This window comes from Orcinus orca, chromosome 14, assembly GCF_937001465.1.
Source record: "Orcinus orca chromosome 14, mOrcOrc1.1, whole genome shotgun sequence".
Taxonomy (NCBI): Eukaryota; Metazoa; Chordata; class Mammalia; order Artiodactyla; family Delphinidae; genus Orcinus; species Orcinus orca.
Window position 1 is genome coordinate 76,826,970 of NC_064572.1, and position 27,889 is coordinate 76,854,858.

At 41.0% G+C, this 27,889-nt stretch overlaps 2 protein-coding genes and 1 long non-coding RNA gene across 6 annotated transcripts in view; 1 reads left to right on the plus strand and 2 right to left on the minus strand.

Annotated features, from left to right (window-relative positions):
- HSPA12A (heat shock protein family A (Hsp70) member 12A) overlaps window positions 1-247 on the minus strand; it is a 159,495-nt gene extending 159,248 nt beyond the window's left edge. Inside the window, exon 1 of one of the 2 annotated variants that reach the window (XM_033420955.2) lies at window positions 107-247. In XM_033420955.2, coding sequence (XP_033276846.1) covers window positions 107-109 — 3 coding nt within the window. In that variant the 5' untranslated portion in view covers window positions 110-247. The remainder of the gene's footprint in view (window positions 1-106) is intronic. The other variant, XM_049697053.1, reaches the window with a different exon arrangement.
- On the plus strand, window positions 6-27,849 carry ENO4 (enolase 4). Of its 3 annotated transcripts, none has more exons than XM_004265796.3 (14): window positions 6-272; window positions 3,698-3,826; window positions 4,527-4,717; window positions 6,700-6,845; window positions 8,527-8,696; window positions 8,792-8,923; window positions 10,275-10,328; window positions 12,134-12,190; window positions 14,372-14,539; window positions 22,067-22,192; window positions 23,540-23,735; window positions 25,252-25,319; window positions 25,832-25,949; window positions 27,710-27,849. In XM_004265796.3, the coding sequence occupies exons 1-14, from the start codon at window positions 108-110 to the stop codon at window positions 27,838-27,840; spliced, it is 1,851 nt and encodes a 616-aa protein (XP_004265844.1). In that variant the 5' UTR covers window positions 6-107; the 3' UTR covers window positions 27,841-27,849. The 3 variants fall into 3 exon arrangements, with proteins under 3 accessions (XP_004265844.1, XP_033276851.1, XP_033276852.1); XM_033420960.2 differs by having other exon boundaries at window positions 14,375-14,539; XM_033420961.2 differs by lacking the exon at window positions 6-272 and adding an exon at window positions 3,136-3,272.
- Window positions 3,233-6,704, minus strand: LOC117199919 (uncharacterized). Its single transcript, XR_004481290.2, has 3 exons — window positions 5,751-6,704; window positions 4,557-4,783; window positions 3,233-3,324 (listed from the first exon to the last, which is right to left on the minus strand). It is a non-coding gene; the product is annotated as an uncharacterized LOC117199919 (long non-coding RNA).
- Window positions 27,850-27,889: the final 40 nt, after the last annotated feature.

A 27,889-nucleotide genomic window follows, 5' to 3' on the forward strand; every position in this document is an offset into this window, starting at 1 on the left:
GAAGCATCGCGAGATCTGGAGTCGGGATCTCGCCGCGTTGCCTAGCGACTGGGAGGACGCTCGCGGGCCCCCCAGCTAACCCCCGCTGTAGGCTTAAATCTCCTACCATGGGGGAAGAAGGCGGCGGCCGCAGCTGTGGGACCACTAGGGAGCTGCAGAAGCTGAAGCAGCAGGCGATGGAGTACTACCGGGAGAACGACGTTCCGCGCAGGCTGGAAGAGCTGCTCAACTCCACCTTCTACCTCCAGCCTGCCGATGTCTACGGGCACCTGGTAGGGACCTGGGACAAGAACCCTCTCCTCTCCAGCCCCTCTCCCCACGCCCCGCGCTGCGGCAACGCCGTGCGCCTGCGCCACAGAGTCGCGCACGCGCGCCGCCGCCGCGGGGTCGGGGGCTGTAGTTGCGCGGAGCCGCGACCCTGAAGGGAAGAAGCAGGGCGGAAGTCTGGGTGAAGGAATCTCGAGAAAGTGGTGGACTGGAAGCTGCTAGAGGAATGAGGACTCTAGGCGACAGCTCAGGACCTGGCAGGCATCCTCGCTACCTCTGGGCGGGCCTGCCACGGTTGCCAGTTGACTTTTTAATCACAGACCTTAATACCTCGTAGCTCAGTTTACCAACCTTCAGCGGCCTCCTTTTGACCACGGGACGAACACCTCGGTATTCGCTACAGCTTAGCCTCAGCCTACCCCGGGGCCTCATACTCAGCAGGCTCCCATCGTTGCCAAGTTTCAGTCGATTTCAAATGTCCGCTCCTTGACTTGTGCGCCCTTCCCGTCCTGGATGCCCGTCCCACCTGACCAGCTCGCACCTAGACTTAAAATTTAGATCAGAGTCTTGCCCACTTTGCCCAGGACTAATCGTCCTTCAGCGTCCTTGTAGCGTCCCCTGCATGTACTGAAATCCTCCCTGGGCAGCTTGTGAGCTCCTGTGGAGAGCGGCGGCCTTTTCATATACCCCTCCTAAGTCCTGTGCCCAGCGCACCATCTGGCACACATCTTAGCCTTAAGCAGTGGGCAGTTGAAACAAAGGCAAGCGTTTTCTCACTTCCAGATCCATAAGTACTAACCAACACCCACCTTCTGGAAGGCATCATGGTTGGGACTGGTAGGAATTTGCACTATGGTGAGGCAATATGCCAACACCAAGCAGAGTATTTAAATGCTGTGAAGAAGCATGATGTGTTTACAGGGTTCAAAACCACATCTTGTAGATGCAGTTAATATAGGGGATGTTCTACGAATGTTTATTTTTCTCGGTCCTGGCCTATACATCAAACTGGAGGAGGGGCAAGGGGGGAGGTGTTTATTGATGCACCTTGTGCTATGTGCTTTATATGATATCACTTCATCCTTAGGACCACGGTGAGGTAAACGTTATGATTCCTGTTTACAAATAAAGAACTGTGGCCCAGTGAATTTAAATGATTTTCCCAAGGGACACAGTGAATGACAGTGAGAAATCAAACCCGGTCTGTTTCCCTAGTACCTAGTAGAGTGCGTAGTACATAGTGGACAGTCAGGAACTATTTGTGGGATGAATGAGTGAATGCAACTCCCAATTCCATTATCTTTCCACTGTCTCTTGCTAGAGGAATTCTTGAAAGTTAACGACTTCCTCATTTTACAAAGACACCAAGCCCTTGTCTCACCGCTACTTAGTGCAAAGGTAAGACTGGAAACTTGGACTCTTGTCCCCAGTGGAATGCTCTTCCCAGCCTATTAGGTAGCCAGGTCTTTGGTTTGCACAGCTCTCTGGGAGTTTATACTTCAGTTAGGGACAAAAGCCACCGATACATAAGATAACTGGAGTAACAGGGTGATATAGGATTGTGTGCTAGACTGAGGAATAGATCACTGTGTGCCTGTTATAGGAATTCAGGGGTGGGGAAGATCCCTGTGGGCTGTAGCATCTGAGAGTTTTGGCTTGGGCTTTGAAGGATGTTCAGGAATTGGATTGGCATAAAGGCAACCTCCTTTTTGTCTTCCCAGGCCCTGACCTGGTTTGGGCCATCCTTATTCTCACCTAGTCTCCCCCTCTATCAAGTCCCTCCCCAACAGTGCTGCCAGAGCAATGTTCCTAATCCCAAATCTGACCATCATTCTTTTGCCCGGAAACTTCCTGTGGTTCCCCGTTGCATGCTGAGTAAGATCAAACACGTTACAGTGTGTGACTCACAGTACTCGCCCGGCTACCTCGGTAACAGGCTCAACTCCCCTGCCCCTCCCCCACCGCTCCTCCGCACAGGCGCACTGACTTCCCCCTACGGCGTGAAGTTTCCCAATTCCCTCCCCTTCACTTATCCTATTCCCTCTACCTGAAGTTCCTGCCCTCAGTTTCTCCCTCTTGTCTGCCTGTTGAAACTACACAACCTCCGGTGTCCAGCTCAAATGCCATTTCTTCTATGCTTCTCTTACATATCAGAGGAATTCAGGGATGGGAAAGATCCCTGTGGGCAACAGCAATACTACTATTGCATAAAACTTATAATTGAGAGTTTGAGAATTTAATGACGTAGTGTATACAAATGTGCCCAAGGTTTGTGTCTGACATTTATGAATTTATACAAGATTTAATTTATGGAATCCTAAATATGCCAGGCATTGTGGTATGTGATACAGTGATAAACAAGACAAAGTCACTCCTTCAAGGTACATTCTAAGCATTTTTTAAAAGTTAGTTCCATTCTCCTCCTAACACAATATGCCGTACATTGTAGGTGCTCATTGCTTGTTGAACTGAACTCACAAAGTATAAGCTAGATCGTATTTTTCTTCTCCCGATTCTATCTGACTTCATTTAGGTACTTACTCTGTAATATACAAACCATCATCCTTCAAATGCATGGACAGCGTGAAAGTTGGCTTTGGCTTTAGTTCTGCTGCCGCCTTGGTGCTGGCGCACTGCTGATGGGCATGAATGACCTGTTATGTAGGTTGAGGTCACTGGATTTTGAAGTGAAAGATAAGAGGCCTGGTCTGCTAAATGCAAACGAAGAGTGAATACTGTCTGGTGATAAAGGGGGTGAGGAGGGTGGGCCTTCACTCGCCCCTCTTCCTTCTAGCCCAGCTTCCGCCCCTCTGCGTAGGGACACCGTACTGAATCCTTTTACTCAGCCTCCTTGAGTGGACTTTCTCCCTCAGCTTCATTCTCTTTCTTCCGTCTCTTTCTTGGATCACTTCCAAATGACTTCTGCTCTTCCACATCAATGAAACTGCTGTTACTGAGGTTCCAACAATCCTCTCTGAACATGTAGTTCTACACAGGATCTGATGGTAAGTGAAATACAGCCTCTGCATAAGTCTTCACCATTAAAATATCCGGTGCCTTGTTGGGAGGAATGAAAATAGACCCACTTAAGGTTTTTTAGGTTTGAATGCATCACAGTATTCTAGAGACCAATTGACTTCGGTATTTGGACAGAAGGATAGGTTAGGGCCCACTAAAGAGTGACACGAGACCTTTAAATAAAGACATGTTTGCGAGTTTCTGCTGAGAGTTCAAAAAGCAAACTGCCCCACGTACCAGAGGCTAAATCCAAATCTCTGAACGTTCCCGCAGAGCTGCTAGACTAATCCCAGAACGAGGAGGGCATTCAAGGAGAGGTTTAGTAGAAACTAGAGTAAATGTGAATGACCTTTTAAAGATAAATTAGATGTGGTATTGTGATTTTTGTGTTTTTTTTGTGTGTGTGTTGAAGGCAAACTGCTTTTCTAAACTTGCAAAGCCTCCCACCATATGCAAAGTCGTGGGGAAAAATGTGCTGGATGGACTGGGGCTTCCAACACTACAAGTGGAAATATTCTGCACCATTCAAAATTTTCCCAAGGTAGGAGGCAGCTTAAATGTGTTCTTCACTATGTCCTGGCTCCACTGCATTTATGAGCATGTATTGTCTAAATTATGGAAAATTAACATTTTGAAATTCAGTATGTGTGAAATACACGCACCATTTGTAGGTAATTATGAAAACAAAGCATGAATCATACAGTCTTCCATGATGGTTTATTAGGTTATGTGGACTACTGGACAGACATGACTTGCTAACCTGAAGATGATCCAAGATGGAGAAAGGAAATGGGGCAAAAATAGTTTTAAAAACTCTGACATTATTAATGTCATGAGTTCTATAAATCTGCAGATAGGGTTATAGATTCATGTATTTATATATAGATTTACAGATATATAGACCGATCTACAGAAAGAAAATTTCATTTTCATAAATGAAAATAATTATGATTAAATTTGTCTCCTTTTCGCTATTTTTTAGAGAGGTAGTGATAAAAATGAAGTTCAATGTAGGGTTTTTAGAAGGGTATTTTAACAAGTTAATAATTTTAAACGTTCCTTCAAGTTGGGTTCCATCGTGTTTCAGTAGCTATAAAAATATCTCAAAGAAAATTATAGATTCTCATTTTCTCTTTGAAATTGGTGATAAAATATCATGTACCTTAAAAGCTAGATACATTCAATTTCCTATTTCCTGTGAAAGGTAGGGAAAATGTAGAACACGTTTATATTGTTTTCAGAATATATGTTCTGTGGTGATCTCAACTCACTTCGAAGTCCATGAGAACGCTTTACCCGAGCTAGCTGAAGCAGAGGAATTAGAAAGGTCAGATGCCGTCAGCACTGCGGTGCGGTGGGTCAACGAAACCATCACCGAGGAGCTTCAGGGCTTAGCTCCTTCCAACCAGGCTGAGGTGGATCAGGTGCTCAGGTAAATTTCGCACTTTGAAATGTAAGTGTCCGGTATAACTATGTACCTCTTCTCTTTCCATTTCACCTGCCAATGAAATGGGTCTGTCATATCTATAGGGTACGATCAGGAAGTCAATTAAGAAGCATATGCTAAAGCAGCAAAATTTAGCATAAAATGTCGTTTTTCTTCTGAAAACCCTGTTATTAAAATTTTACTTTGTAAGGCTATATAAGGCCTTTTGGCCTCTTTTATGCATAGAGCTTTCCTAGGATTCAGTGAAAAGTTTCTCAGGAAAAGGATTAAGAATCCGGACGTCCTCCTTTCCCCCTCCCCACCTCCTCACATGCCCCCCTCGTCCATGAGCCTCTCTTATCCTTTTATATAGCCCAGTGGGCGATGCTTATGTTCTGACCTCCAGACACAACCAAGTCTTCCAGGTTTTGCCCATAGGTTGACTCTAAAATGTGAAAACCAAGGAACTGTTTACTAGGGTTATGTGAGCACTGTTCAGTGCCTAACCAAGTGTGGCTTAGTTACTTTTCCTTTTGTGTGGGTCCAACGCCACAACCCTCTTGGCCAAAGAAGATCAACTGGATTCTCTTTCTCTAAGCTTCAACACTTGCTTAATTGTGCATAACTTCACATTTTAGTTTGCCTCAGAGTTGGATCATGACCTTATAAAAAACTTGTTTGAATAGTTTTTGGTTGCCTTACAGTTTTTGAATGCTATTCCACTTAGTCCTTTGTGTGTGTGTGTTATTTGCTATTTTTTTTTAGGTAATTTTTTTTTTAATTTTTGAATTTTATTTTTTTATATAGCAGGTTCTTATTAGTTATCTGTTTTATACATATTAATGTATACATGTCAATCCCAATCTCCCAATTCATCACACCACCCGCCCCACTACTTTCCCCCCTTGGTGTTCCATACATTTGTTCTCTACATCTGTGTCTCTATTTCTGCCCTGCAAACCGGTTCATCTGTACCATTTTTCCAGGGTGTTATTTGCTATTAACACATCCTTCTTTTTTCCCAAGCTCTCAGTCATACCTTCTATTCTGTTACATTCCTTTTTTTCCTGGAGTTTTCCCTCCCAAATCTTCCATCTTGACTGGTTCCTCTTTAGGCCTACTAAAGAGATGCCATAAGACATCCCTTCATTGTTCTCCTGTTTCCTGGATCCCATGTCGTCCTCTTTCTTAAATTACCGGATTCCAACCTTTAAAAGTAAGGATGAGAAAAGGGTATTTGGGATGTAAATTTTTTGAGTTCTTACATGTGTGGAAATGTCAGTACTTTCCCTTTGTGGTTTACAGTTTAGCTGAGTATAGAGTTCTCATTTGAAATCAATTTCTCTCAGCACTTTAAAGGCACTGCCCCATTGGCATCTGACGCAAATCTGATTCCCATGTCTTTTTTTTTTTTGGCCTGTTATTGTTATTTTCTCTGTGGAAGGTTTTAGCCTCTGTTTATTCCGGGGAGCTGATATTTTTCATAGATGCACCTAAGCTGGATTTCCCAACAGTTTTCTTAATTGTTCATTTTAAGCACCCACCTCAAAAAGAAAAGAAAAAAAGTAAAGAAAAGAAAGAAAGAAAAGGAAGTCCTGCACATAGTGCTATATATTTCACTGTCTGTTCTTGCCTCATTTTTAGTCTGATGGTCATTTATTCAAAAAGAAAATCCAATAGCCCTTAATCAAATTATATCTTCAAATTTTACATTAAAAAATAACAAACAGGGCTCAGATACTTTTAAAAATGAGCACCTAAAATCTTTAAACATTTATTTCCAGGCCAAAATGATTTGCAGTTCTTGAACATAGTTTTATAACAGCATCATTTTTTAGTCTTGGAAATTGAAGCTGATTTGTTCTAAAGTAGCTTAAAAAGCAGAGTTAACTACTAAAACATTTTGGGGTCAGCACTAAAACATGACCAAAATTACTAGTGATATTTCTCAAAATCTCATTGTAAAGTTGTACTTTCTTACCATTAAGGACATTCTTTGAAAGTAAAGTACAAGAAGATAAGGAGAGAAAAGAATTGGAAAAGAGCCTGGAAGACTCCACAGTGCCTACACCTTCACCTCTAACACCACCACTGCCTCCTCCACCTCCAGCCAAAAAAAGAGGACAAAAGCAAGGTCGGTGGCTTATCATCCTGCAGAACCATTAGTAACAAATGTGGAGGAAGAAAGGCTGAAACTTGGACTGCCTTTCCAAGTTCAAATCTCTCTGCTGCAGACCTAGGTTGGAGTCCCACCAGGTACCATCCATCCTCCACGCCACTTCCTTGCTTAAAGCTACTATGTGAGGTGGGCACGGTTTTCCCCCACCCCACCCTCCATTTTTATTTGTAAGATAAAAATATTTCTTACCCAGAGGTGAACACTTAGTAAACAGAGTGCACTGAACAGTGGCAATGCCCAAGGCAGGGAAGGGGAGGGTGGCCTGGAGACCTTTAACTGCTCCTCAGAATTCCCATTAGCTCCTCAGAAAGCCACTCCCTATTTTAAAGATTAATGATACCCTTTGATATGGAGAACCAACATTTCCTCAGTCATAGGTAATATAGTAATGAAACTTATTTTTGGAAGACCTTGCTATTTTAAGACAAATAATCTTAAATTTATCGTGGCCCTTTGTTCCATGCCTTCCAACATATGGCTAACCTCAGCTCCTCCAGTATGTTAATTCTGGAGCTGGTGCTAGAGCTGTTGTAACAGTGATTAGTGTGTCTGTCCAACTACAACATGCTCCTGGAGGACATGAGTCACGCCTCATCCAATTTAGCACTGCCAGCGCCTAGCACAATGCCGGGAACAAACTAAACGCCAGGTAAGTGTGGGTTCCATTAAATAAGAAAGCGCAAGAAGCACGGACCAAAGAGATCGTGAAGCCAAGGTCTCTTATTTCATAGATTTAGATACTGAGGACCAGAGAGGGGAGGAGAGTTGCCCAAGGCAGAAGAATCCTGTTAGACCAATCTTCTCCTGGAGGATGGGGATGACCACTACTGAATCATAGGCAGAGACTGCCAATAGGTGTTCATTTGGTGGTTTCTTTTGACTGATAGAACTCGGAACATAAGAAGGGAAGAAGTAGGAGGGGACAGTAATTTGCTAAACATTTAATATGTGCTGGGTGCTCACACATCTTATTCCACTTGTTTTACCTACCTGACTCAGGTCAGTAGCTGTGGGGAAGGAGAGGACAGGAGGAAAACTAGAGATTTATTATGGACATTGTGGTACCTGATCAGACAGCGTGGCTGAGAATATGTGAGAGTGAAAGATGGGTGAGGATTCTGGGTGGATGGTTAGATCTGGAAGGAAGTCCTCATAGAAAAGGGCATCCGTTTGGGGTGGGCAAGCAAGATACGTAGTTAGATATTCACATGAGATATTCAACACGAAGCTGGGTATGCAAGAGCGATGGTGGAACATAGGAAAACAGGATTTGGAATTCAAAGACCGTCCAAATCCTCTCTCTATTCACTTTCTGTTAGGTATTGGGCAAGTCTTTGAACCTAAGCCCCCGTTTAGGTGAGATAACAATATCTGCCCCACAAGACTGTTGAAGGATTTAATACTGAATGTTCTAAAATTTCTTACGCAAAATCCATGGCTAAGGATTATTTGAGCATTAGGGTCAGACAGAAACTTCTCGGGTTGAAGTGGTGAATATTTTCTTGCCAGCCTCAGCTTTCAACCCTTCTTTATGCTGGGCCTTCACATCTATAAGTAAAGCATTAAAATATATATATAGTTTTATCATAGTCAAACTTTCTAGAAAGCAATCTTTTATCAATATTTTTTTCTTCAGGGAGGAAGGATACTCTTACAGAAAAACCAATTATACCCCCAGAACCTGTTGAACCCATACTCTGTGGCAGCATGGCCATAGGAGCTGTGTCACTGGCTGTTGCCAAAACCAGTGCCGTGCTGGGCAGTAATCCTCTATACTTAAATATTGCACTGCTGAAGCACCACCAGGTTAGTGCCCATTACATTCCTTTACAAGGACCCATGAGTATCTCGAGATGAATGAACCATGTTGCTCATTTCCCCTTGCTTTTCCCCTTTTTCAGGAGCAGCCGGCAAAGCTAACTATACCTCTCCTGATGGTATCTCTGGTCAGCTGTGGGAAGTCATCACCTGGCAAGCTGAATTTAATGAAAGAAGTGATTGGTATACCCCATCCTGGACTAACAGCTAAACAAGTACCTTACATTATCTCAAACTACCTTTTCTTAAAAAAAAAAAAAACCTTCATCATCAATGAGTTTTTAGTGTATGTTCCTAAGGCTTATGACACCAAGGGAAAAGGAATTAAATATAAAATGAGAAAAAAAATTAGGAAATTAGGGAAGTGGGACAAAAACAAGACCTCAAACGCAAGAGAACCAAATTTAGACCACCTTGGATCTCCAGCTCATCACAACAGTGACTCATGCTCGTGGCGCACAGAGAAGCCACGGGCAAGTGATTTTGCAGGCCTTGATGTGCTGGAAGGATATTCTTTGGGGCAACTGAGATTTTTTAATTTACTAGTCTATGCACTATGGCTGCGACGAGAGGAAGGTGGCACTTTCATAGCAGCCCTTCTGTTAAGTAGGAGCTGCAGGGCCTAGCAGATTGCCCGGCACGTAAGAGAGGTTTAGTGCATGTTTATGGAATATGGAATGAAGGAATCCTAAGTGGCATCTTTACTACTCAGAGGTTTGTTAGTGTCTCATTGTTCTTCAGTGGCATGAATGAGTCAATACGCCTTTTTAAATCTTCATGAATTATTCTACCAATTAGGCATTCGGGAGAACTAAACATTCGTGTCCTATAGTGGATGTTTACAGGAAAAGTACGGGAAGCTCCATCCCCTCTGGTAGTCTATTGACTGATATTTTATCGAAGCTAGTGACAATCATTTGTTTAAATCTCAAGATAATTTCTTTATGATAAAGAATCCTTTTTTAAGGAGAATAGTCATTACCCACTTCTATCAATTTTGGAAGACTAGGATTGATATCTGGCTCACCATCTGTCAGATCACGTTCAGATCCTGGCGCCAGGATCTTTCCTTCAGTTAATATCTGCTGTTTAGGTACCAGAGCATTTGGCCTGCCATTCTTCATCTGTCTCCATATGCAGATCCCACCATCATCAGAATACATTTTTCTACTTTCTAAGTGACAGTGGATTTATACTAATTCAAACACTATCATGCAGAATCCCTTGATGACCTGTGACATGTATGGCAAGAAGGTTGGTCAGGAGACCATGAAAGAGAATGAAGTTAACTTGATCCAACCAACCGAACCAATCAGTTCTGAACAATGAAGAGAGGATAATGAGGAAGAAAAACCTCTCATTCATTTTCAACCAAATAAAGATTGAGGGTTTAAGATTAACATTTGATCTTCTGATTTTGTAGGCCATATGTAATTCACTAACCAGGATGCCATTATCAGGGACCCTACAGATTTTCTAAGTTAGAAATAGCCATGTGTGGTATAAGTTTTTATGTTTAAAATTCTAGACTGCAGTTGTGGAAGATCATGGTTATTCTACTTACAGGGTGTGGACATGCTTCTGGAAATTCAGAAACACATTAACCAAGCAATTGAAATGGTATGTAAAGAGAATCTATGGAATCTAATAACTGATGCTTATATACCTTCTAGTAACCAAATTATAGTTCATTATGCAACAAAATCAATATTGTTGTTACAGATATGAAAGCATATTAATTTTCTTTGGGTTTCCCATATGAGCCAAGCTTATACATTCCCTCATTGCCTATGGGTCCAGTTTCTAATGGAACTTAACAATCTTCTTTTGATTTCTGAGGCAGCTGGCCCTACGCTAAGATCATCCCTTTGGATTTGCAAAGAAAGAAAGGATCTGGCCCCTAGGATTAGCGAGAGGCAGTTTTGTATAATGGTTAAGGCGCAGTCACTTGTGCCTGCTTAGAATCCTGGTGTTGGGCAAACAAGCACCCTTGGCTGAGCAGCCCTTGAGGGGGAAAGTCACAGAGGCAGGATGAGGGGCGACTGTATGAGTCAGTGGGTTGTTCCGTCATATTCTACCTGGGGTAATGCACAATGATGTGGCAGGGCTGAGGGACCCAATCCTTGTCTTTTATTTTAGAATAATACTGCATTTATAGAGAAGTTGCAGAGATAGTGCAGAGAGTTCCCAACTACCCCTCACCCAGTTTCCCCCAAGGTTAACAGGTTACATTACCATAGCGTATTGGTCAAAACAAAGAAATCAACATGCTACATTACTAATAACTAAACTTCAGACTTTATGTGAATTTCACTGGTTTTTCCACTAATGTCCTTCCTCTGTTCCAGGATCCAATCCAGGACCCAATATTTATTTAGTGTGAGGCTTTTAAGCTACATGATTAGGAAGCACTAGCTCCTTCCCCAGCAGGATGGGGGCTGAGATATAATCTCAGTACGACATAAAGGAACTTTGGCTCCAGTGCTATCTTGCCAGCACAGAATATGTGATGGGGGAGGGTGGTGGGGGCCCAAGCCCTACAGTTGATCAGAATTGCTTTAAGCACCAGCCTGGAGCCAGTTGTCGGGGTGCTTTTCAGGAAGACAACTGTTTTATGGGTGAAAAGATAGTGAAAAGATGCAGGATAACTTCTGTATTTGCATATACTGGAGTGTGTGTGTGAACCATGTTGCTTCTTGACAAACATGCCCCAGCTTATACAGCCAATGAATGCTGGGCATTAAAGTGCATCCTTTAACAGGTTAAATCCTTGTTACAGCATGCCACCAATACCCCAAACTATGGAAGCTTCTCTTTGGTAATTATCTTTGCTTTTAATGTCAGATGACATTACACACACCAGATTCACCAGATTTAATGACCATGGGCTGCTTCCAAAAGTCAAACCCATCCTGCCAGAGAAAGTGTTTGTACTGTGAGAATATTTAAAACAATATGTCGGGCCTTTAAAAGCAAATGCCACAGTGTGGTTATTCCTTAAGGACAAGGAGGGGACTTAACATCCTCCTGTAAAAAAAGAGTTCCTGCACACAGCAGGAGTCAGGACATGATGAGTGAATAATTACTTATATAAGTAGAAATGCATGAACATGTATATCCATACCTCATACATGTGACTGGAGGCAGAATGTAAGGATGAACTAAAGGGAACATGTGCCTGATTTTGAGAAACAGTTTGAGGTTTATGAAATTAAAGTGTGGCTGGCATCATCCCTGTGTGTGTGTGTGTGTGTGTGTGTGTGTGTGTGTGTGTGTGTGTGTGTGTGTGTGTGTGTGTGTGTGTGTGTGTGTGTGACTGGCTCAACCCCAGAGCAGTGGGCAGGCCAGAGGACCTGCAGCTCTGCTTGCTGCCACAGACGTGTCTGAAAATCCCGAGTGATATGTCTTTATCTTCTGTCTCTCAGTCCCCTCCTCCAAAACCAGAGACAAGAAAAAGTCAAAATGGAGGCAAAAGAGGTCAAGTAAGTAAATGCATTTGTTTACCATGCTTCTGTATGACAGTTCATTTCTATATTCCCTGCCCCTTTCCCTCTCCCAGTCATTTTGCTCCAGGATTGGTCTAACAAAAAATGGAAATCACACGGTGATACTGCTTCAAGGGGACTAAACCAGGCAACCCCCAGAGCTGGAATATAATTCTGCCCCCACCTCTCTGGCAACAGGCTGCCAGGCCATCACTGCTTGCAGTTGTCTGGCCAAGTGAAATCTCAGAGGGCTTGGAGAGGCTCTTATGACTAATAGGATTACATGGGAAACCCTCTAGGTGAAGTGCTGGGGAAGATGAATCTCTCTGAATACTAGCTCAAAGGCATATAGCATGTTTTGGCTTTTAATTTTAATACTACCAAAGAAAGAAAGAAAAGGCACAAAAAGATAGCAATTCCTTCATCTGGTCCCCCAAAAGCACTGAGGCACCATTTCAGATGAACCATTGCCAGAGCTCAGATTTTGCCAGGAGGGTCAGGCAAACAAGCCTGGTGAAAATGGGCTGCAGACCTCAGCCAGCTGCACTTGATCAGTCCATCACTTTGGTGACTGTGGGCGCTCTGACAGATACACCTGTTATATGCCTGACTTTCAGCAATATAGTTAGAACAACCAACAAGAACCCTGAAGATAATGCAAATGGATGAGGGTTGCTCACATGTGTGATATTTGCTCTGATAACCCTGCAATCACTACCTGGATGTCAGGGACTTCAGGGTCCGTTGAAGTCATCAGCAAGAAGGACTAGTAAAGGAAGGAGAGGACTTGGTGGAGATAAAAAGTTAAGTTCCTCTTTAAACTTGGGAGAGAGAAGAGAAATGTGTGAACAGATACAGCAGTAAGTAAAATCCTTGACAGGTGTGTATACTAGAACTGGACCTTGCAAGAGAGGCAGGGGCTGGTGAACAAGTAGCAAATCTCAGCTCTGTTCCCTTCATTCCAGCAGGTTGTCTGATGTATTCTGAGAAACTTAGACCAAGATCAGCCCTACCTGAGATCAGCTTTACTACTCCCCCCACCTCCCCACCATTAGAAACAGGATAGATGATAGATTCTAGAGAGGCAGCCATACCAGAATTAGAGGCATGGACTACTAGAGGCTCAACTACCTGGATTAAAATCTGTTCCAAGTTACTCAACTCTCTCTTAAATAGGGATAATAATGGTACCTGCTTCATGGGATTGATGTAAGGAGTAAATGTATTTACTTTATGTAAAGTGTTTAGAATGGTACCTGGCATTTAGTAAGCACCAAATAAGTGATGCTTTCATAGTTTTGAAGACTCCGTAATGAAACTCCTTAACTGACACACAAAAATTTCCCCAACTATTCCTTTGCCAAATAAAAGGTTCCTCTCACTGACATTAAAAATGTTGGATGGTTCTTATACTTAACGAGTACTATCATCAGTAAAAATAGGATATTTATACCTACTTTCATGTTTGCTCTTGAGACTGGTATACACACACACACACACACACACACACACACCCCTTAGTGATACTGCTTCAACTTACGTTAAAATTGCATAGTGACAATTTATGATGAGGGCACGTCAAGGCTGACCTTGCAATCGAAGCCTATGGCTGCCTTTCCCCTGAGCTCATTTGGGTCCTCAAATCTTCTTCCACTGCAATGCATCCTCAGTGCTACATCCTTTTAGCTGAAGTCTTCAATCCCTTTTAAAATAAAACTTTTCCTGAAGGAGAGTTAAATTTTTAAGTTTTAACACTTATAATCTTCTAAAGGAAAATGGAACATAGGAAAGAACAGGTTTGGAGGAAGAAGGGACAGGCAGGACAGACATTTACAGGGACAGCCTGTAGAGTCACCAACCTGGTGGTTATGGCTCAGGTGAGCCTGTGTACAATGATAGAGCCAATAAAGAGATAATAACATGGGCAACTAAAGAGAGCAAAGTGTATTCCTAGGTCAAACTTGAAAACCATGGGAGTAAGAAAATTATTCCCAGGTACTGCAGGACAATCATCTGCCCGAAAATATGCAGAGATGAGTGGGAACTAGGGGCAGGATTAATCGAGAATCAGAGGACCCCGTGTTTGGAGAGCTGTGTCTGTTACAAATTGCCAGCCACTGGAAGCCCCAAGAACCTTAATGTGCTCTATTTACGTGCATGATTTTCTTGATCCTGAAGCAGCAGATCACCGGCAAGATGTCCCATCTTGGCTGTTTAACCATTAATTATGACACCATAGAGCAGCCACTGCTCCTAATACAAGGAATCTGTGCGAACCTGGGGCTAGAAATGGGAACGAATCTCCACCTAGCCATCAACTGTGCTGCACATGAACTGATGGACTATGTAAGTTTCCACTCCAGAACATTTACTTTTTGTTGCAGTCTCATTGTTTTTAAATTAGAACTCAAAAGAAGAGCCTATCTGTACGTATTTCCAAAGAAATCCTACTTTTTAAGTTAGTACCATGGGAGGGGTCCAAATATACTGGAGTTGAGAAAGGTAAGTTAACTAATGACCAGACAATAACATAACCATATAACTTTAAAAATTAACAGAAATGTCACCATAATTATATATAGAAATTCTGTAATAAAAATGTCTAAAATGGATTGCTTACATTGAAATCATGAGAACTATTAAAAATAATTTAACAAACTGGTATGTTCTGCAGAGTACATTCATTTGGTTGGTGAATGCTGAATTGGTCAAGCATAAAAAGTGGCTCAGTTGTAACTATGACTTGATAAGCCCTTCTAGACATGTGGTTCTTCGAGTTTCTGCTGGTGATTCACTTTTTTTTTTTTGAATTTTATTTTATTTATTTTTTTATACAGCAGGTTCTTATCAGTTACCTATTTTGTACATATTAGTGTATACATGTCAATCCCAATCTCCTAATTCATCACACCACCACCAACCCGCCATTTTCCCCCCTTGGTGTCCATACATTTCTTCTCGACATCTGTGTCTCTATTTCCGCCTTGCAAACTGGTTCATCTGTACCATTTTTCTAGATTCCACATATATGTGTTAATATACGATATTTGTTTTTCTCTTTCTGACTTACTTCACTCAGTATGACAGACTCTAGGTCCATCCACATCTCTACAAATGACCCAATTTCGTTGCTTTTTATGGCTGAGTAATATTCCATTGTATATATTTACCACATCTTCTTTATCCATTCATCTGTCGATGGGCATTTAGGTTGCTTCCGTGACCTGGCTATTGTAAATAGTGCTGAAGTGAACATTGGGGTGCATGTGTCTTTTTTTTTTTTGCGGTACGCGGGCCTCTCACTGCTGTGGCCTCTCCCGTTGCGGAGCACAGGCTCTGGACGCGCAGGCTCAGCGGCCGTGGCTCACGGGCCCAGCCGCTCTGTGGCATGTGGGATCTTCCCAGACCGGGGCACGAACCCGTGTCCCCTGTATCGGCAGGCGGACTCTCAACCACTGCGCCAACAGGGAAGCCCTGCATGTGTCTTTTTGAATTATGGTTTTCTCTGGGTATATGCCCAGTAGTGGGATTGCTGGATCATATGGTAATTCTATTTTTAGTTTTTTAAGGAACCTCCATACTGTTCTCCATAGTGGCTGTACCAATTTACATTCCCACCAATAATGCAAGAGGGTTCCCTTTTCTCCACACCTTCTCCAGCATTTGTTGTTTGTAGATTTTCTGATGATGCCCATTCTAACTGGTGTGAGGTGATACCTCATTGTAGTTTTGATTTGCATTTCTCTAATAATTAGTGATGTTGACCAGCTTTTCATGTGATTCTTGGCCATCTGTATGTCTTCTTTGGAGAAATGTCTATTTAGCTTTTCTGCCCATTTTGGATTGGGTTGTTTGTTTTTTTAATATTGAGCTGCATGAGGTGTTTATATATTTTGGAGATTAATCCTTTGTCTGTTGATTTGTTTGCAAATATTTTCTCCCATTCTGAGGGTTGTCTTTTCGTCGTGTTTGTAGTTTCCTTTTCTTTGCAAAAGCTTTTAAGTTTCATTAGGTCCCATTTGTTTATTTTTGGTTTTATTTCCATTTCTCTAGGAGGTGGATCAAAGATCTTGCTGGGCTTCCCTGGTGGCACAGTGGTTGAGAGTCCGCCTGCCGATGCAGGGGACACGGGTTTGTGCCCCAGTCCGGGAAGATCCCACATGTCACAGAGCGGCTGGGCCCGTGAGCCATGGCCACTGAGCCTGCGCATCTGGAGCCTGTGCTCCGCAACGGAGAGGCCACAACAGTGAGAGGCCCGCGTTAAAAAAAAAAAAAAAAAAAAGATCTTGCTGTGATTTATGTCAAAGAGTGTTCTTCCTATGTTTTCCTCTGAGAGTTTTATAGTGTCCAGCCTTACATTTAGGTTTCTAATCCATTTTGAGTTTATTTTTGTGTATGGTGTTAGGGAGTGTTCTAATTTCATTCTTTTGCATGTAGCTGTCCAGTTGCCCCAGCACCACTTATTGAAGAGACTGTCTTTTCCCAATTGTATATCCTTTCCTCCTTTGTCATAGATTAGTTGACCATAGGTGCGTGGGTTTATCTCTGGGCTTTCTATCCTGTTCCATTGATCTCTATTTCTATTTTTGTGCCAGTATCATGCTGTCTTGATTACTGTAGCTTTGTAGTATAGTTTGAAGTCAGGGAGTCTGATTCCTCCAGCTCTGTTTTTTTTCCCTCAAGACTGCTTTGGCTATTCAGGGTCTTTTGTGTCTCCATACAGATTTTAAGATTTTTTTGTTCTAGTTCTGTAAAAAATGACATTGGTAATTTGATAGGGATTGCATTGAATCTGTAGATTGCTTTGGGTAGTATAGTCATTTTCACAATATTGATTCTTCCAATCCAAGAACATGGTATATCTCTCCATCTGTTTGTTTGTATCATCTTTAATATCCTTCATCAGTGTGTTATAGTTTTCTGCATACAGGTCTTTTGTTTCCCTAGGAAGGTTTATTCCTAGGTATTTTATTCTTTTTGTTGCAATGGAAAATGGGAGTGTTTCCTTAATTTCTCTTTCAGATTTTTCATCAGTGTATAGGAATGCAAGAGATTTCTGTGCATTAATTTTGTATCCTGCAACTTTACCAAATTCATTGATTAGCTCTAGTAGTTTTCTGGTGGCCTCTTTACGATTCTCTATGTATAGTATCATGTCATCTGCAAACAGTGACAGTTTTACGTCTTCTTTTCCAATGTGTATTCCTTTTATTTCTTTTTCTTCTCTGATTGCCGTGGCTAGGACTTCCAAAGCTATGTTGAATAATAGTGGTGAGAGTGGACATCCTTGTCTCATTCCTGATCTTAGAGGAAATGCTTTCAGTTTTTCACCATTGAGAATGATGTTTGCTGTGGGTTTGTCATACATGGCCTTTATTATGTTGAGGTAAGTTCCCTCTATGCCCACTTTCTGGAGAGTTTTTATCATAAATGGGTGTTGAATTTTGTCGAAAGCTTTTTCTGCATCTATTGAGATGATCATATGGTTTTTATTCTTCAATTTGTTAATATGGTGTATCACATTGATTGATTTGCGTATATTGAAGAATCCTTGCATCCCTGGGATAAATTCCACTTGATCATGGTGTATGATCCTTTTAATGTGTTGTTGGATTCTGTTTGCTAGTATTTTGTTGAGGATTTTTGCATCTATATTCATCAGTGATATTGATCTGTAGTTTTCTTTTTTTGTAGTATCTTTGTCTGGTTTTGGTATCAGGGTGATGGTGGCCTCATAGAGTGAGTTTGAGAGTGTTCCTTACTCTGCAATTTTTGGGAAGAGTTTGAGAAGAATGGGTGTTAGTTCTTCTCTAAATGTTTGATAGAATTCACCTGTGAAGCCATCTGGTCCTGGACTTTTGTTTGTTGCAAGATTTTTAATCACAGTTTCAATTTCATTACTTGTGATTGGTCTGTTCATATTTTCTGTTTCTTCCTGGTTCAGTCTTGGAAGGTTATACCTTTCTAAGAATTCGTCCATTTCTTCCAGGTTGTCCATTTTATTGGCATAGAGTTGCTTGTAGTAGTCTCTTAGGATGCTTTGTATTTCTGCGGTTTCTGTTGTAACTTCTCCTTTTTCACTTCTAATTTTATTGATTTGAGTCCTCTTCCTTTTTTTCTTGATAAGTCTGGCTAATGGTTTATCAATTTTGTTTATCTTCTTAAAGAACCAGCTTTTAGTTTTATTGATCTTTGCTATTGTTTTCTTTGTTTCTATTTCTTTTATTTCTGCTCTGATCTTTATGATTTCTTTCCTTCTGCTAACTTTGGGTTTTGTTTGTTCTTCTTTCTCTAGTTCCCTTAGGTGTAAGGTTAGATTGTTTATTTGAGATTTTTGTTGTTTCTTGAGGTAGGCTTGTATTGCTATAAACTTCCCTCTTAGAACTGCTTTTGCTGCATCCCATAGGTTTTGGATCATTGTGTTTTTGTTGTCATTTGTCTCTAGGTATTTTTTGATTTCCTCTTTGATTTCTTCAGTGATCTCTTGGTTATTTAGTAACGTACTGTTTAGCCTCCATGTGTTTGTGTTTTTTACATTTTTTTCCCTGTAACTGATTTCTAATCTCATAGCATTGTGGTCAAAAAAGATGCTTGATATGATTTTAGTTTTCTTAAATTTACTGAGGCTTGATTTGTGACCCAAGATGTGATCTATCCTGGAGAATGTTCTGTGCGCACTTGAGAAGAAACTGTTATCTGCATTTTTTGGATGGAATGTCCTAAAAATATCAATGAAATCTATCTGGTCTATTGTGTCATTTAAAGCTTGTTTCCTTATTAATTTTGTTTGGATGATCTGTCCATTGGTGTAAGTGAGGTGTTAAAGTCCCCCACAATTATTGTGTTTCTGTTGATTTCGTCTTTTATAGCTGTTAGCAGTTGCCTTATGTATTGAGGTGCTCCTATGTTGGGTGCATCTATAGTTATAATTGTTATATCTTCTTCTTGGATTGATCCCTTGATCATTATGTAGTGTCCTTCCTTGTCTCTTGTAACATTCTTTAAAGTCTATTTTATCTGATATGAGTATTGCTGCTCCAGCTTTCTTTTGATTTCCATTTGCATGGAATATCTTTTTCCATCCCCTCACTTTCAGTCTATATGTGTCCCTAGGTCTGAAGTGGGTCTCTTGTAGACAGCATATATATGGGTTTTGTTTTGGTTTTTTTTTTGCGGTACACGGGCCTCTCACTGTTGCGGCTTCTCCCGTTGCAGAGCACAGGCTCCAGACGCACAGGCTGAGTGGCCATGGCTCACGGGCCCAGCCTCTCCACGGCATGTGGGTCCCCCCGGACCGGGGCATGAACCCACATCCCCCCACATCAGCAGGCGGGCCCTCAACCACTGCGTCACCAGGGAAGCCCTGGGTCTTGTTTTTGTATCCATTCAGCAAGCCTGTGTCTTTTGGTTGGAGCATTTAATCCATTCACGTTTAAGGTAATTATCGATATGTATGTTCCTATTACCATTTTCTTAATTGTAATGGGTTTGTTTTTGTAGGTCCTTTTCTTCTCTTGTATTTCCCACTTAGAGAAGTTCCTTTAGTATTTAGTGTAGAGCTGGTTTGGTGGTGCTGAAGTCTCTTAGCGTTTGCTTGTCTGTAAAGCTTTTGATGTCTCCATTGAATCTGAATGAGATCCTTGCCGGGTAGAGTAATCTTGGTTGTAGGTTCTTCCCTTTCATCACTTTAAATATGTCATGCCACTCTCTTCTGGCTTGTAGAGTTTCTGCTGAGAAATCATCTGTTAACCTGATGGGAGTTCCCTTGTATGTTATTTGTCATTTTTCTCTTGTTGCTTTCAGTAATTTTTCTTTGTCTTTAATTTTTGCCAATTTGATTACTATGTGTCTTGGCATGTTTCTCCTTGGGTTTATCCTGCCTGGGACTCTCTGTTCTTCCTGGACTTGGGTGGCTATTTCCTTTCCCATGTTAGGGAAGTTTTCAACTATAATCTCTTCAAATATTTTCTCAGGTCTCTTCTCTCTCTTCTCCTTCTGGGACCCCTATAACGTGAATGGTGTTTAATGTTGTCCCAGAGGTCTCTTAGGGTGTCTTCATTTCTTTTCATTCTTTTTTCTTTATTCTGTTCTGCAGCAGTGAATTCCACCATTCTGTCTTCCAGGTCACTTATCCGTTCTTCTGCCTCAGTTATTCTGCTATTGATTCCTTCTAGTGTATTTTTCATTTCAGTTATTGTAGTGTTCATCTCTGTTTGTTCTTTAATTCTTCTAGGTCTTTGTTAAACATTTCTTGCATCCTCTCGATCTTTGCCTCCATTCTTTTTCTGAGGTCCTGGATCATCTTCACTATCATTATTCTGAATTCTTTTTCTGGAAAGCATATCTCCACTTCATTTAGTTGTTTTTCAGGGGTTTTATCTTGTTCCTTCATCTGGTACATAGCCCTCTGCCTTTTCATCTTGTCTATGTTTCTGTGAATGTGGTTTTTGTTCCACAGGCTGCAGGATTATAGTTCTTCTTGCTTCTGCTGTCTGCCCTCTCTCAAATTTTAAATATAAAAGTATTTCTAAGTTATTGAAGTTTTTGGAGAATAATTAATAATAGTAATTAATGTCAAATTCAGGGCACATGACCAAATACGATTCCACTTTAATTTGTGATTCTTTTAACTTCAAAGGAAATCTTGAATAGTATATAAGAAAACTAAGTTTCAGCTGACTTTTAGAAGTTTTTACTTTCCTAAAGAAACTAAGCGCATAAAGGAATATTTAATGTAATTTCGTATTCTTCACATAATCATTGGTTCCTAGGCATACCAGTAAGAGAAATAATTGCATGTTTTCATCAGCAACGTATACCAAGAACTATGAAAATACTGACTGCTAGTGTTAACTAGAATGGGTATTTATTGCTTATATTCAGTAAAATGCTTTAGCTTGATATCAGATAATTCTTACAGTGTTAGTTCAAAATCATTATCACTTCCTCTCTGACAAGACAGGATTGCATATGTTTTGCAGTACAGAAACTGAGAGTTCTTGCTGCTATATTTTACGTGAAAAGACGCATAGAATCTTTTCAATGATGGACTTATTAGGAGCCTGCTTAATTCCAATGGAATCCATTCTATTAGCAGCAACAGGAAGGCATTAATAAATCAAAGAGCCATTCTGGTCCATTCCACCTCCCTCCCAGTACCTAAGTATCCCAGGTGCCATCCCTGGATACAGACTTGGACTGGACATAAGGGTGCTGTGTTTACAGAGACTACACTAGATCCTCCAGCTTTGTTTACTCCTATGCTTAATGACTTGGGGGTGTTCTAGACTTCAAATGAATGGGTTGCACTAGAACTCCACTTTCAAAACAATATTGTTACTACTAGAACTTGCATGCTTGCCTTCATGTAAACCTCTTTACATTTCATATTGGTTGTTGGTATCTCAAAAGCTTAGCCCCGCTTTCAAATTTTAGAATATTTACAGTAAACAAGCTATTCATTCACTGTGAGCTGAACGATGGTATTTCTAGTGAGTAGGCAGGTCTGCATTGCTATTCTGTTTATGAATTTATGTTATTGCCCATCTATCCAAGCAGTATCTGGCACCACGTTACAAAACTTAAATAAGAAATTACTCCCCTCCTACTCTTTACTCGTTTTTTTTGTGCAGAAGGCTTCATCTGAAGTCAGTGGGAAATCTATGGGGCATCCAGAGGAATGCTGACTTGATTTTCCCAGGTTGACATTTAACATATATTTAAAGTAAAATGCATAGATTTCTCAGGTGAATGTGGCCTGGAAATAATGTTTGCAGTCTTTTATATGAAATGAATGAAAATGAATTTGAATCACATCTTTAATGTTTGCAGAATTCATCATTTATCCTTTAATATCTTCCTTATACTTATCAGAGTAAAGGAAAGTATGAAGTGATGATGGGAACCTACAAAAATGCAGCTGAGATGGTTGACCTGTATGTGGAGCTGATCAACAAGTTCCCTTCAATTATTGCCTTAATTGATCCTTTCAGGAAGGAGGTAACAGGATTCAACTTGAATTTTATAATAAAACAGAATAAAATATTTCTTTTGGATCTGTAGATTTGAAATGTGTTGTAATTTTGGCTGGGGCTGAGTTGCTTTATTTTGGCATTTTTGAGAAAAGGCACTTACTAAGCAAATGAATAGCAGAAACACACAGGAGTGTGCCTGTCTATGGAATGAAACAAGTATCTCCCAGCACTTCAGGAATACCTGGGTATTTACAAGCAGCCTAACTGATGGCAGGCGAGCCCAATGTGCTAGCGGGTGTTTCAATAGGTTAATCACATATCATTTCCAAGTGCTCATGGAAACAGGACTTCAACTAGGCCAAATGTTTTTTAAACCTAAATCCAGTTACTATGCATGCACAGAAATTACAAAGCCATATTTTTAAAAGGTGTGAGATATTGAGGTTTCTGATTTATTCACACTAATGCACCTAATGCATTTTTTCACACTAATGCAGGGTTGTTTATGTGCCATAGAACTCTCTCTTCCTAACCCACTTAAACTTCAAAACTTACATTCTTGATTTTATGAATTTGAGAACCATTAGATATAGTGAGCTGGTACCCTCTTTGAGACAACTCACCTATTTAAATTTGAGGGACAAAGAGAATGCTGGATCTTACTGGAGCCCCAGGCTCTCTCAGTCCCATCTTTCCTTTCACAGACTGTGCTACACCCCAGCACTTGTGGAAGATGCTGAGCCTAGTTCTTTAATCTTGCCAGACCTATCTTCTGCTTCTTGTCCCAAGGCTCTGGCCACAGCTCTTTTTAATGCGATAAGATGTACCTGCATGGTCTGTTCTAATGGGACAGGTTGAAATCTGGTACAATGGCTGGGAAGACTGTATATTACTATTTAAATAATGAGCATTTCATTTGGTGGTCTCACCAATAAAAAATAAGGGTGTTGGGAATGAGGGTCTACATCCCCGCAGGCTCATTTCCTTCAGTTTCCTTTTTACCAGAAATAACACTAAAATCTCCTAACCAGCCAGTCTTCAGCAGCATCATGGATAACACAGTGGGTAGGAAGAGCCTGTGCTTGAACGACATAATTAATGTGGAGAATAGCATTTAATGTGTATTAACATTTTATTCACTAGATCTTCAAGCTCAAATTTAATCACTCTAAGTTTCTGTTCCATGAAGCTTGTTAATTTGTGTGGCTGTGGTATGGGCAACATGAAGCCGCAGATGCAAACAAACCAAGCCCCCCACCCCTGTTTTGTGTGTCTCAGAAAGGTGTGTAACTGATTACGTGCTGTATGATTCCTGTCGTTTTGTGGTGATGTCCCCTATGTTGTAATGATCAGTTCTTAAATATTTACCCAGGACTCTGAACAGTGGGACAGCACCTACAATGCTCTTGGCTCCAAGTGTTACATAATTGCAGGCACCGCATCCAGAAGCATCTCTAAACTTCTAGAGGATGGGAACGTCGGCATCCTCAGATGCAGCGGGCTGATTGTAAAACACACAAATCAAACTACGATGTCCGACTTGGTGGAAATGACCAATCTTATTGACAGTGAGTAAAAGTATAGCTCTGAAAGACTCATAATGAACTTAAATATGCAGTATATCAGTTAATAAAAAGCATGGAATAAATCTTGGAAGAAAAAAACACCCCAACCATTTGTGAGTGATTCGGTACTGGAAAACAAAACGCAGCTTACTACTGATTCACTTCATAATGTTCCAGTAACAGCCCTGCCCGGGGGCCCTCCCCTTCAGGGAGGGCTACTGCAAACAGGTGGCTGAGGCCATAGCCCTCTCAGCTTCACAAGACACCACAGTGATTTTTTTTTCAATCACTAGCCCACAATGGCTTTTTTTCAACTCCTCAAAAGTTTCAAACTTTTTACAGCCTTGAGGTCTTTGAACATGCTGTTCCTTCGGCCTAGAATGCTTTGCCCTGTACCATTTAGTTGGCTAACTATTCCTTCAGGTCTTTTTGCCTTAAATGAAACCTCTTCAGGTCTACATGTCTTCCCTGACTTCCCCCACCCCTCACTGGTTGCTCTGAACCTTTCTGATCCTATATTTTCAATTATAGTACTGTTCACAATTACTTGTAGGCTATTTAACGTCTGGTATCCTCCACTAGACTGTAAACTCCCAGGAGTTCATGGGAGTTTTGTTCACTTATGCACAGGGCCTGAAACATGCATATCGTGAGTGGGTCTCAGGAACTAGGCAGCAGGCTGGTCTCAGACCTGGAGCAGGACTCAGAGCGAGCCTGGCAGCCAAGGGCCTGGGCTGGTGCCAGAGGATGGAATGAAATGCCTGTAGTCCCTTAGCATGCAGGCTGCCCTGGTCTACGGCCCAGACAGGGTGGCGTGCAGGTGGTGGATGGAATGCCCCAAGGCCTGGTCTTTCCTCCTGGGCCTACCTCTCAAGCAGCCATTCTGTCATCCACTCCAGATAGCTGCTGTAACTCCTGCCTGTAAGACACAACTCTGTCACCATAGGAAGTACTTTGGCTTTGCAGTCTTGTAGACTGTGCAAATTTTAAGGGGTTTTGAGATCTTCAAGTGATTGATTAAATACTATCAGCACTGCTTTCCTAATAAGTTAACATTCAGAACGACAGATTCCTTTGAATAAAATTTTACATGAATTGTGAAATCCATTATTTCGGCATATGATGGCCTTGCACTTGCTGTATATTTTGACTCAAAGATGCACATTGAACATGATTGACCTTGAATTGTGTCTTACAGCTTAGAAATGCATCAGTCTAATTTGAGCATTTTCCCTCTACAGTGGTAATAATGGTGCCTCTTACAATTTATGGTATGTTAAATTTGATGAAACATGGCATTCATTTAGTATTTATCATCTAAACTACTGCAAAGGGGTAAACAAATAAAATCAGGGTAGTAAAAATGCAAACGTTTGGGTTAGAATTCTCAGGTGGTCAAATAATTGACTCTTCGCAGTTTTAAATCTCTGGCAAATTTTAAATTTTGATCCCAGAGGCTCATATATTTGATGATTGTTTCCATACGATCTAAAACGGAAAAGAATTCCTCTGCTCATAGGTAAGAAGCACATCGCTGTCTTTGGAAGTGCAGAAGGAGAGTCGTCTGATGACAGCCTTGTCGATTTGGTAAGTGCTGAAAACCGGTCAATTGCAGAATTGCCAAGACACTGCTTTTATCCCGAATTGGTATTTCAGAGAAAGGCGGTCTGTGGCAGAGAAAGTCATGTAACCTTTTATGAAATAGACTTGCTTCCTCCCAGAGAGCTAATCTTTGAACTTTTAAAAAGAAGAAAAATTGAAGTCCTGGTAAAATGATGAGCACACTTAAATGGCTGGGGTGTGCACGTGCAATCTTACCTCCTAAAATGAAGTAAGCAAGGCCAGAATGCTCTTAGATAAAAATCAGCATGCTTACATGACTAGTAGAGCATCTGATGTACAGTCACACTATCTCTCTACCTTTGACACTTTCAGCTTACAAGCAGGCCACTTTACTCATGTAAAAAAATGAGAAATTAATTTAATGAGAGCAAAAACAAAACAGCACACAGGGGCAGTGTCCTTTCTCCCTAAAGAACTGTTTTTAGTTTAGCAAAATATGACTCCATTTAAAATAAGCTGTTCCCTCACCTCTTTAGGCCGTTGGACTTGGTGTCCGGTTTATCAAGTTGGGAGGTCTTTCTCGTGGCGAACGGGTGACTAAGTACAATCGCCTCTTTACTATAGAGGAAGAACTTGTCCAGAATGGAACACTGGGTATGTGCTGCTTTCTTGCTTAGTTTCACTTAGCCATGAATAAGAGAACAAAGATTGGGAGATGGGGGAATAGAAGTCTCTCGGCAGGAGGGCAGGGAAATCCAAAGACTATAAATAAGTGCTGACAAAACCAGGATGGCATTTGCCACGTGTATTGTTTTCTTAATGGATTATCTATTTACCTGAATGTTTAAAACTCTAGCCCTAATCTTGATGAATAGGCTGTGTGATGCTTTTCAATAGACTTAATTGATTGGAATTTCCAAGCCTACCTTTTGTTATGGTCCAAATTATACTTAAGGTTTTTCTGCACAGCCCAGGAAAGTTAAAGGTGGATGTTTTCCTGGTGGTTCTTGGCAACAACTCGTTTTACTCAAGTAAATAGCATGTTAATTTAATGTACCTTGGAAAGGCTATGGTCTCAAGAGAGATGAACCAATCATTTACGACATCAAACTTTGTAAATCTGCATGGGTAGAAGCACCTTATGTACTGGCTAATTGGAGAGCAACACCCCAAATATACATTTTTACTCTATATATTACTGACTGTGATAGCCAAAACAAAGCATGCAAAGACATTTAAAGAGACCAATAGTTGTCTCTGAAATTCTAAAACTGTTTTGTATTTTAAAATAGAATTGATATACTGCAAAAAAGTATGTTAATTAAGCAGTGCTGACATACTTGTATACCATAAATGAAACTATTAAATGAGATAGATGTATTATAGAATGTATTGTGGAACATACCGATTATTGAATATGAAAGCAAGGAAGTACTATTTTGTGACTAATAGGAATTTCTTTAAAAGCGACCAAGAGAAATAGTAATTATTAATTTGTCACGTTTAACATAGGTAATGACCTTGTTTTCTAGAAAACAAAGATATAATTGGGAGACTATTTCTAAGTCATGAGAGGGCAGTCAAAATTTACTTTGTATTGTTTAGTGTGTAACAGTCAAAAGTTACTTTGTATTGTTTAGTGGGTAACATGAAGGCTTGTTTTTTCAAATACGTAAAATTATACTGTTCCTACATATCAGTCTGATTTTTTGTCATCCTGACTTGTGGAAGCTTTAGGTTCCTTCAGTGACCTATCACATTTCCAGCCAGACTTCACCACAAGGGAAACAGCTGCTTCAGGGCATCAAAAAGGACTCTAGTGACTGGAGGCCCAGCCCTCCCTGGTGACAGTGCCAGCCCCTGAGCATTCCGGAATGGATTAACAGATTAATGAGGATTTCGCTGACATTGGCAGTGGTCAATAAATATGAAGGGGACCAAAAAACTGGAAAACCAAATCACTGCACTGAGAGATTGAGTAGGAAATCTTGTCAAAAGCTCAGTCATTAAAACACTCTCCCTGCCCAGAACACATGGAACCTGACTGGAATAGTCTTAAGTCCTCAGTGGTTTACCTTGGAATAGTTAGTTGGCAATGGTCTGTCTCACGCAGAGTACCAGCCTTTCCTCTAGTTCATCTTCCTCTTATCCTTTGCTGCTCAGCCTCTGCCCAAAGTCTGCTGTAAACCAAATGTTCCAGAATGTTGTCTAAGGGTACACTGCAAACTCAAGTGTATTGCAGTTAATGTATAAACAACGACATGCCCACTTTAAGGTAGTTCTACAATCCTTCCTAATGGTGATGTGACACCTCTGGACAGTTCTAAAGATGATCTCCTTTAAATCATGTAACAAAGAACGTCAAAATTGGCACCACGGGATTAGACAGTAAAATTTATTGTTGTTTTTAATAGGTTTCAATGAAGAACACACATTTTTCTACTTGAATGAGGAAGCCGAAAAGGCTGCCATGGCTGGTGAGCTTCCTGAGCCCCCGGAGCCCATCTTCGCCACAGAAGTTGTGGAGGAATCAGCCAAAACATGAGTGTCTTCCAGACGGGCTGCACACGCCCCAGCTGACAGACACACCACTG